The sequence below is a fragment of the Octopus bimaculoides genome, chromosome 28, assembly GCF_046866305.1.
Source record: "Octopus bimaculoides isolate indiv1 chromosome 28, ASM4686630v1, whole genome shotgun sequence".
Lineage (NCBI taxonomy): Eukaryota > Metazoa > Mollusca > Cephalopoda > Octopoda > Octopodidae > Octopus > Octopus bimaculoides.
Window position 1 is genome coordinate 23,010,561 of NC_142955.1, and position 10,936 is coordinate 23,021,496.

The following is a 10,936-nucleotide window of genomic DNA, read 5'->3' on the forward strand; positions in this document are numbered from 1 at the left end:
GTTTATATCATTCAATTCATGTAATATTCACGATTCGAAGCTAATTTTAAAATGTGATAGAAAAAATTGTATTTCTCAGTACAATACTTCACTCTCAGAAAAATCACACTCACCCCTGCCATCCAAGCAGAAAATAATGTTCATCGCAAGATAAATGGACAGTGTCTTGAGAGCTCCTTCTTTGCTTTTTAAATTCGGCACTAAGTACCGAAAGTGGAATGGCTTCGTTTCAATCACTTCGTTATAACTAGAGAATATTTTACAACTTTACATTTATATATTTGTTTTGCAAGATTCTTCATGTGAAAACGTGTGTTGCAACAAGTATTGATATTGAGGAATAGTCAGAGACGAATAAACCAAAAATACAAAAACAAAAAAATCTAAAGTTCAGAACGAATGAATAGTATGTTAATGTTTACATTACCCGGAAACGAGATAGAAAAAAAATAGTGCCACGGGTGTAAAAAAATGTGTAGGAAACGAATATGAAACCAAAACTGAGGAGAAAGCAACTAGGTGATGGGGGAAAAATCCGAGTTTTTCCCTCATAACTTTTAGGAAAATGGTTTCTTTTTAGATGAAATTTAATATAAATACCTTTCAAATTGCATAGATTACGATTATAAAGAAATTTGTGGGTAAAATCTTTTCCGAAAGAGTGGGGAGAGGACTTCAGAAAATTCACAAAATCCTTGTAACTTTAAGGAAAATAGGGTGGAAGTAAAGGGTATGGACTGCACCTCCTTCCGTTTTTTGGGGGGTTTTTTCTCTACAGAAATGCAGAAACCCACTAATTTGAGTGCGGAGATTCCGAATCTGCAAAAAAATCTGCATTTCAAAATTTAAATTGCCCCCACCGCCTAATTTCTTCATTATTCACTATTTTTTAGAATTTTTTTTGGCGAAATACGTAGAAAAATATGGAGATTATGATTCTGAAAAAAAAAATTTGTAAAATTTCAAATTTTCAAAAAATAAATAAACACCACTCCCCACCGCCCTATGATAGATTTTCTCTTTGGTCATGCACATGTCTGAATGTTTAAGAATTTTTTATTTTGAGTTTGAAGAATTTGAAAAATAATTTGGAAATTTTGAAGAGAAACGAATGGTAGATTTGGATGGACTATATTTTAAAGCCATGAATGAATTTAAAAAAAAAGAAACTAGAAAAACAGCAGAAACTTTTGGAATTAGGGGTGGGGGCTAGGGTGGAAGGATGAATTTTAAAACATTTTCTTTCTTTTGCATAATCGTATTAATTCCATTATGCAGAAGACAGAATCAAAAAAATTTTGCTAAAATTTGTAAAAATAAAACCGGATATGAGGGGTTTTAGCAAATGCTTACATCATAATTCCGCTGATCTCAAGAACATTTGAATGCAGTCTGTACAGACCGGAGATATAAGCTGTAAGGCATTTTTTTTCTAATGCTCTAAAGATTCAGCCAACTTACCTTTTATGATTTCACACAGACATACATTATATACAGTAATCCCTTGACTATCGTGGGAGTTCTGTACTGTATTTAAAAAAAACATTTCTTGTATAACAGGTGCAGAAGAGTGGGGCAGGAATGATGGAATACATACAAGCATAGTGAATGAATGGTTTTTATTAGAAATATTACAGCAGTAAGTGACACACTTATGTCGACACAGTAGTAGTTATATGTAAAATAGCATTATATTTTCTTTCCTTTGGGAATACATTGATGATTATTTAATTTCTCATACAATATACTTTGACAAACACTGTGTATCTTGGTTTTGCAACACAGGTATGGCATACCTTGCCTATGTAATGTAAAAGGTGATTAAATGGATGGCATTAAGAAAAGCCTTTAGCTTTAAAATACTACTTCAAAGCGAAAAACAAAATCAGATCAATAATTAGGTGAAGTCGAGGGTATATATTACACAAATGAAAAAAAATTGTCATGCGAAGTTTACCATTGTGTGAGGAACAATAATAGAGTAACACTTCTAAGTGAATAGCTAAATGGGACCCTAACTCACTTTCATTACAGAGAATGATTTACCACAGATATGACATTGGTAAGGCCTCTTTTTGTATGAATATCTTTGTCTACTTAAAGCATGAGTTGTGGAGAATGATTTACCATGGATATCACAGATACATGGCCTTTCTCCTGTGTGAATACATTTACGATTAGTGAAGTCGTTAATTTGAGAGAATGATTTACTGCAGATACCACAGTCATATGGCTTCTCTGCATGAATGCGTTTAGATTTAGTTAAATGAGTTATTTCATTAAAATATGTACCACAGTGATATGGTTAATCACCCGTATGAGTACATTTGTGATTATTTAAGTGACTATTTGTAGGGAATGATTTACTACAGTGATATGGTTTTTCTCCTGTGTGAATAAGTTTATGACCAGTGAGACCATAATTACTAGAGAATGATTTACCACAGATATCACAGTGATATGGCTTCTCTCCTGTATATAAACGATTATGACAAGACCATAATTTCTTGAGAATGATTTAACACAGATGTCACAGTGACATAGTTTTTCTCTTGTATGAGTACGTTGGTGGTTAGTTAAGTTAACAAATTCAGAGAATGATTTACCACAGACATTACAAACATATGGCTTCTATCCTGTATGAATACGTTTATGATTAGTGAGAACATTATTTCTAGAGAATGATTTACCACAAATACCACACGCATACGGTTTTTCTCCCGTATGAGTACGTTTGTGATCAGTTAAGTTACCAGATTCAGAGAATGATTTACCACAGATATTACAGTGATATGGTTTTTCTCCTGTATGAGTACGTGTGTGCTTGGTTAATTCACTAGACTGAGAAAATGATTTAGCACAGATATCACAATGATATGGTTTTTCTCCTGTATGAGTACGTGTGTGCTTAGTTAAGTCACTAGACTGAGAAAATGATTTAGCACAGATATCACAGTGATATGGTTTTTCTCCTGTATGAGTACGTGTGTGATTAGTTAAGTTACTAGACTGAGTAAATGATTTACCACAGATATCACAGTGATATGGTTTTTCTCCTGTATGAGTACGTTTATGTCTAGTGAGAAGAACATTTCTTGAGAATGATTTACCACAGATATCACAGTAACATCGTTTTTCTCCTGTATGAGTACGTTTGTGATCAGTTAAGTGGCCAGACACAGAGTATGATTTACCACAAATATCACACTGATATGGCTTCTCTCCTGTATGAAGACGTTTATGACAAGTGAGATTATATTTTCTAGAGAATGATTTACCACAGATGTCACAGTGATATGGTTTTTCTCTTGTATGAATACGTCTGTGCTTAGCTAAGTGATCAGATTGAGTAAATGATTTAACACATATATCGCAGTGATATGGCTTCTCTCCTGTGTGAATATGTTTATGAGTAGTAAGACCATCATTTCTAGCGAAAGATGTACCACATATGTCACACTGATATGGTTTTTCTCTTGTGTGAGTACGTTTATGCCTATTGAGAACATAATTTCTAGAGAATGATTTAGCACAGATATCACACTGATATGGTTTTTCTCCTGTATGAGTACGTTTATGATGAGTGAGTCCATCAGTTTTTGAAAATGAGTTACCACAGATGTCACACTGATATCGTTTTACCATTGTATGAATGCGTTTCTGAGAACGTAAAGCAGTTAAGTCAGACAGCGATATGGTTTTTCTCCTGTGTGAAGACGTATGTGAACAGTTATAGCAAACCTTTTAGAGAATAATCTACCACTAATACCACTGGGATATGGTTTCTCACTTCTCTCAATACATTTGTGTTTCATGAGGTTACTTTCCAAAAGAAAATGATTTTTAACAGATACCACAATGATACGATGATTTTTCAGTCTCTTTTGCATCTCCTCAACAAAACAATAAATCAATCCTTTAAGTCTTTAACACAATCCATTGTTTCAATAGCTGTCTTCTCTCAGAACAATATACATTTATTTTCTTGTTTCACTTTTTATCTTTCATTTCTTTCAGCTGTTTTCCCATCAACTCTGTTTTCACCAATATCTGAAGATGCCACAAACATATTATAAACTTCATCTATCTTGTACATATTACAGACTGTACAGGAGAGAAATGCTCATTGAGTTATATATTCGTTGCATGTAACGTTTTTCTTTAGTCTTTAAGAGATAATTAATGTTGATGATGAATCTGATGTAAGCAATTCTTTCATGTCACAGTTGTCTGATATTCTGAAATAATAGAGAAACAACAGTATAAGATTTACATCAGACAACATAGGGCAAAGTCTATATCATCTTACAATAATGGATGTTATGTCTATGTTTCTGTCTGTTAACCTTTTCTTGGTCAAACGGGGTTGGACCAATGGTCATTTTTTTGCGGGGGGGGGGGGTTACAAAGGAGGTAAGCAGGGAGGATTTTGGCGAACAAAAAAGTGAAAAAGTACAATCATTTAGTGGATATTGAGTTTCATATTAATAAATCACCTTTGATTTTCCTTTTGTGAAAATTCTGGTGATGAGGATAAACTCTGGATATCCACATCCACCCACCCCACTGTACAGTTCGCGATTTTCACAAAAGGAAAATCAAAGGTGATTTATTAATATGAAACTCAATATCCACTAAATGATTGTACTTTTTCACTTTTTTGTTCGCCAAAATCCTCCCTGCTTACCTCCTTTGTAACCCCCCCCCCCCCCGCAAAAAAATGACCATTGGTCCAACCCCGTTTGACCAAGAAAAGGTTAACAGACAGAAACATAGACATAAGTGATACTATCCCCTTATTTCCCATAGTAGATGGGAAATGGGAGTGCGGCTTGCCATCCACCCCATTTTTCTGAACAAAAATAAGGAATTTGTATTGTATTAGGTGGCTAGGGTACTTCATTCCACGCAAAAAAAATCCGAGTTTTTTTTTTTTCTTCTCGGTGAAATTGTGTGGGTGAAAGGTTCGAATACCGTAATTTTATGGCTGATCAAACGGAAAAAAACATTAACGTAGGAAAGACGATTGTATGAATATAATGCCATATTTCCGATAAATCAACTTTTGCAAATAGCGACGGATGACTGAGGTTGTATTCAATACTTGCTGGGCTTAAAGCAAAAAATATTGGTCTCTAATACTTTTTCTCACTCTATATTTCTTGCATAATAACTTCAAATGTTTCACTCATTGAAGATCTTAACTTTAACATAGTATTATCCATACAGATGAATTATTTAATATTTAAGTAATTATATACCCCTACTCCAATGAATTTACATCGTAATCCATTCATCTTCCAACTACAGTGAAGTCTATATATTTAATTCTAGTTATATTAGACAATGGATCTATCAAGTTATTACTTTCACACTGCTGTGCAAAGGATTTACATGAATCACTAATTTCTGTTTCCCATTTCTTCCGTAAATAATCTCTTCGTGGAACTAAAGTTTCACAAGTGAAATGTAACTAACACAGGCTGTGTTTTCAGTTCTTTTTTTTCTTTTTAATAAAGTTTTCATATATAACCCAATAAGTTTACCATGAATTCCATGAAATATCCACGGGTCCCGCTAGTAAAGATGAAAGTTGTAGTTGAGTAAAAGTTTGCTGACATGGAGGATTGGAAGTCAAGTGAATATTGAAAATAGTTATCTGTATTAGGATGGTTTGCGCTAGATATCAAAATGCTAACACCATAACTGCGGCTTAATGCTTTATGAAAAGTTTAAAGGCTGTAAAACCTATTCATGGACATCACGTAAACCATCTTAACCACTATGATGGTCTTCAGGGGTGTCTCCAGGCCGAGGTGATGACCAAGATAAAGCACGTGCTCGAAGATCTACCCAGGTACACATTGGAACGCATCGGTTATGTTCCGGAGCCGTCTTCATGTCATGGTGATAGCTGAGGGTAGCTACTTTGAATAATCTGTATTTTTCCAGCTACTTGACATAACCTAGTTGATATTTTTATTCGTTTTCAATTTTCATAAAGTTTATTTTGGGGGGATTGTATATTGTGTTTCCTTTTATGTAATTTGTCAAATTTAGCTCGAACATGCTGCATAATCAAAAACTGGTTGTTTTCGGTGGTGGCACGTAATTTTATGGCAAATCCAACAGAGAGATACATTATATTAACGTAGGAAAGACGACTGTATGAATATAAGCAAATATTTCCTATAAATCGACTTTTACTGGGCTAAAAGCAAAAAAAAAAAAAATATTCGCCTCATATTTTTCTTTCATAATAATCTTCAAATGCTTCATTTATTAAAGATGTTAACATTAGCATAGTACTTTCATACAGATAAATCATTTAAGCAATTATATTTCCCCACGCCAATGAATATACAATTTTCCATCACAACTTACATCGTAATCCGTTCTTTCTACTACAGTGAAGTCTAGATATTTAATTCTTGTTATATTAGACTACGAATCTATCAAATTGTTACTTTCACACCGCTGAGTAAAGGACTTACTTGTATTTCTCCATAAACTTCTAATTTCTGTTTCCCATCTCTTCTTATCTTCGTCTTCAGGAAATGATTTCTTTACAGAACTTAAATTTCACAAGGGAAATGTAAAAACTGACACGGAAAACTGAAACGAAACACACGAAGAAACCGGAAAGTTTCACCGGTGTGAAAAGACTTGAAATTACCCACCAATGTCAAGTTATCTCTCCTTAATCTGAACGCGATTTCAATTAGTCCTCTTTCATCTCCACCCTGTCTCTTTTGCCACTCACGACAGGTTTATATCATTCAATTCATGTAATATTCACGATTCGAAGCTAATTTTAAAATGTGATAGAAAAAATTGTATTTCTCAGTACAATACTTCACTCTCAGAAAAATCACACTCACCCCTGCCATCCAAGCAGAAAATAATGTTCATCGCAAGATAAATGGACAGTGTCTTGAGAGCTCCTTCTTTGCTTTTTGAATTCGGCACTAAGTAATGAAAGTGGAATGGCTTCGTTTCAATCACTTCGTTATAACTAGAGAATATTTTACAACTTTACATTTATGCATTTGTTTTGCAAGATTCTTCATGTGAAAACGTGTGTTGCAACAAGTATTGATATTGAGGAATAGTCAGAGACGAATAAACCAAAAATACAAAAAAAAAATCTAAAGTTAAAAACGAACGAATAGTAGGTTAATGTTTACATTACCCGGAAACGAGATAAAATAAAATAGTGCCACGGGTGTAAAAAAATGTGTAGGAAACGAATATGAAACCAAAACTGAGGAGAAAGCAACTAGGTGATGGGGGAAAAATCCGAGTTTTTCCCTCATAACTCTTAGGAAAATGGTTTCTCTTTAAATGAAATTTAATATAAATACCTTTCAAATTGCATAGATTACGATTATAAAGAAATTTGTGGGTAAAATCTTTTCCGAAAGAGTGGGGAGAGGACTTCAGAAAATTCACAAAATCCTTGTAACTTTAAGGAAAATAGGGCGGAAGTAAAGAGTATGGACTGCACCTCCTTCCGTTTTTGGGGGTTTTTTTTCTCTACAGAAATACAGAAACTCACTAATTTGAGTGCGAAGATTCCAAATCTGCAAAAAAAATCTGCATTTCAAAATTTAAATTGCCCCCACCGCCTAATTTCTTCATTATTCAATTTTTTTAGAATTTTTTTTTTGGTGAAATACGTAGAAAAATATGGAGATTAGATAATAGGATTAAAGTGTTTTCTCTGACAAGCTAGAAACAACAGCCAAATCAAACATCAACTTTCTAAATATGAATTACCAAAACATGCTGGAGCACCACCTTTAGTTGAACAAATCGTCCCCAGGACTTATTCTTTGTAAGCCTAGTACTTATTCTATCTGTTCCTTTTTGCCAAACTGCTTAGTTATGGGGACGTAAACACACCAGCATCGGTTGCCAAGCAATGGTGGGGGGACAAACACAGACACAGACACACACACATATATATATATATATATATATATATATACGACAGGTTTCTTTCAGTTTCCGTCTACCAAATCCATTCACAAGGCTTTGGTTGGCCCCAGGCTATAGTAGAAGACACTTGCCCCAGGTGCAACGCAGTGGGACTGAACCCAGAAGCATGTGGTTGGTAAGCAAGCTACTTACCACACAGCCACTCCTGAGCCTATATGGTATGAATTTTTTCAGGGAAATGTGTACCCAAAAACTGGTGACAGACAAGAAGAAATTGGGAGGTCTGAAGTGGACAAAATCCTTCTTTTTAAGAGGAAAAATGAAGTGGTGAAGAAGTTTTGGATACTTGGAATATATGATAACACTATAAAAAGAGGGTCCCTGAAAGTCTTTCCTGACTGAAAAGCAGAGAAATTAGAAGCAGCCATTATTGAAAAGGCTGAAGCATGTTCCAGCATTTTTGATGGATATGTGGCCCAGCTATAACAATCTATCCAGACTGGGATAGACCCATGGAACAGTGAACCACTCATCTCATTTGGTAGATCCTGTGCCTAGTGGGTGTATGATTCTCTCTTTGGTCATGCACATGTCCGAATGTTTAAGAATTTTTCATTTTGAGTTTGAAGAATTTGAAAAATAATTTGGAAATTTTGAAGAGAAACGAATGGTAGATTTGGATGGACTATATTTTAAAGCCATGAATGAATTAAAAAAAAGAAACTAGAAAAACAGTAGAAACTTTTGGAATTAGGGGTGGGGGCTAGGGTGGAAGGATGAATTTTAAAACATTTTCTTTCTTTTACATAATCATATTAATTCCATTATGCAGACGACAGAATCAAACAAATTTTGCTAAAATTCGTAAAAATAAAACCGGATATGAGGGGTTTTAGCAAATGCTTACATCATAATTCCGCTGATCTCAAGAACATTTGAATGCAGTCTGTACAGACCGGAGATATAAGCTGTAAGGCATTTTTTTTCTAATGCTCTAAAGATTCAGCCAACTTACCTTTTATGATTTCACACAGACATACATTATATACAGTAATCCCTTGACTATCGTGGGAGTTCTGTACTGTATTTAAAAAAAACATTTCTTTTATAATTTGTATATAATTATTTTATTATAAATGCAAAACAACACCAGAGGAATCAATGTAAGCTTAAATAATAAACCGCAATAGGTGAATCGCGATATGGCAACAATAGATAGATAGATGGACAGATAGATAAGTAAAAAGGAGAGAGAGAGATGCAAAGGAAAGTAAAAAAATGGTCCGTACTTTCGCCAAATTTTTCTTCAAAGGGAGGTACTCTTATAATTATATAATTGGGGTTGTACCTTTATCACTCTAGTTTTCTTGTGTTACAGAGTAAAAATAGTTGCTCTGATGGTAGTATGCACCAAGGAAGTAAAGGGGTCAACAGTTCAATTTCTCTGGTCTGAAGGTGTCAGGGGATGAAATTCATTGGTGGATCAAAAGGTTGAACGATTGCCAGACAAGTGTGAAGCACAAAGAGAAAGCATGATGCCTATCAACTTCCACCAATATCATTAACATTTTTAATATACAAAGTTATCCTGTTGTTTATCTCTCGTTCACTGCATGATAACCTTTAATGTTTGGTATTTATCTATATATATAAAAATGAGAATGTGTGTCTGTCTGTCTGTGTGAATCCCTAAAACTCGAGAACTACGCAACCAATTTCATTCAAACTTTACAGATGCCTTACTTAAGGTTCCATTTTAACTTCTTGCAGAGTTCGAGCCCACGGCAACATAATATCTCCTCCACTATTTAAGTATTACGTGTCAAAAGTGAAACAAAAACACTCATGTCAAATACTTTCACTTTAAAAATGAAACTATTCTACTAACTGAAACAATCACATTTCGATACTGTAATGACAGATACTTTCAGAGAGAGAGAAAGAGATGTATATGTATACATATACATGTATATGTACACGTATATGCATAGATATATATATATATATATATAGATATAGATCTATATGCATACATGTATATGTATACACATGTGTAGATGTGTATATATATATATATATATATATATATATATATATATATATGTACATGTAATATGTACACATATATACATGCATACAGATATCTATACATATATACACCCATCACACACAAACACACACATTAGTCATTTGTTTTCTTATCCAAAACTACGTCAAAAGTACTGAACGGATCTTTATGAAATTTGGAAATTATATTCTATGTATAACGGCCATAACTCCCATGAAAATTCATATATTTTTGATGTTGATGAAATTTTAACCCGAACATAACAGATGAGCATTATTTGTAATTCAACGGTACAACAGTGTAAGACTACCCTTTCAGATATACTTACATTATGATTTCTGCAATGTGGTGCATAAATTGTCAAGTAAATGAGACGCATCTTTGCCTCCACTGATTCACTTGCAAAGTGTTGAGTAAAATTATTTCGTTGCAGACCTCCTTTGGGTCTTTTTATTATCACTACGACACACATAGTCCCCAGTTGGTAACATTGATTTCAAGGCCCTCCTAGATGAGAGACTGGCATTCCACTTAATGTCTATGTTCCATGCTGGCATGGATTGGAGAGTTATTAATGTAGAAATATGATATCGTAGCTACTAACAGTTGAGGGTTGCGTAGTCTAGACGGCGTTTTTAGATTTCATTATTCTCTTTAACCCGGCCAAAGCCGGGTATTTCTGCTAGTATAAAATAAAACCGAAATCTATAATTTATTGATTGGATCAACACATGATTTGATTAGATGTTCTCCATTTAAAAATGACAGAAAAATAATGTATGAATAAACCAGCTTTATTTAGATTTCATGCTTCTCTTGAGAAAGGAATGATGTAAAAACTACAGATTATAGGCCACACAGTCAAGAAGACAGAGGGACAGACTGATAGATAGAAAGACAGACAGTTAGGACTGTGAGACAAGGAGA

The 10,936-nt window shown here is 34.0% G+C and overlaps 1 protein-coding gene across 2 annotated transcripts; it reads right to left on the reverse strand.

The window, feature by feature from the left end:
* Positions 1 to 1,604: 1,604 nt before the first annotated feature.
* On the reverse strand, positions 1,605 to 6,577 carry LOC149130752 (uncharacterized). Of its 2 annotated transcripts, none has more exons than XM_089344219.1 (2): positions 5,749 to 6,577; positions 1,605 to 4,238 (listed from the first exon to the last, which is right to left on the reverse strand). In XM_089344219.1, exon 2 carries the CDS (start codon positions 3,643 to 3,645, stop codon positions 2,632 to 2,634), a length of 1,014 nt encoding a protein of 337 aa, XP_089200345.1. In that variant the 5' UTR covers positions 3,646 to 4,238; positions 5,749 to 6,577; the 3' UTR covers positions 1,605 to 2,631. The 2 variants fall into 2 exon arrangements, with proteins under 2 accessions (XP_089200345.1, XP_089200344.1); XM_089344218.1 differs by lacking the exon at positions 5,749 to 6,577 and adding an exon at positions 5,547 to 5,728.
* Positions 6,578 to 10,936: the final 4,359 nt, after the last annotated feature.

Coding starts and splice junctions, on each gene's coding strand:
- LOC149130752 (XM_089344219.1), bottom strand. CDS start 3,645: ATGGTAAAACGATATCAGTGTGACATCTGTGGTAACTCATTTTCAAAA.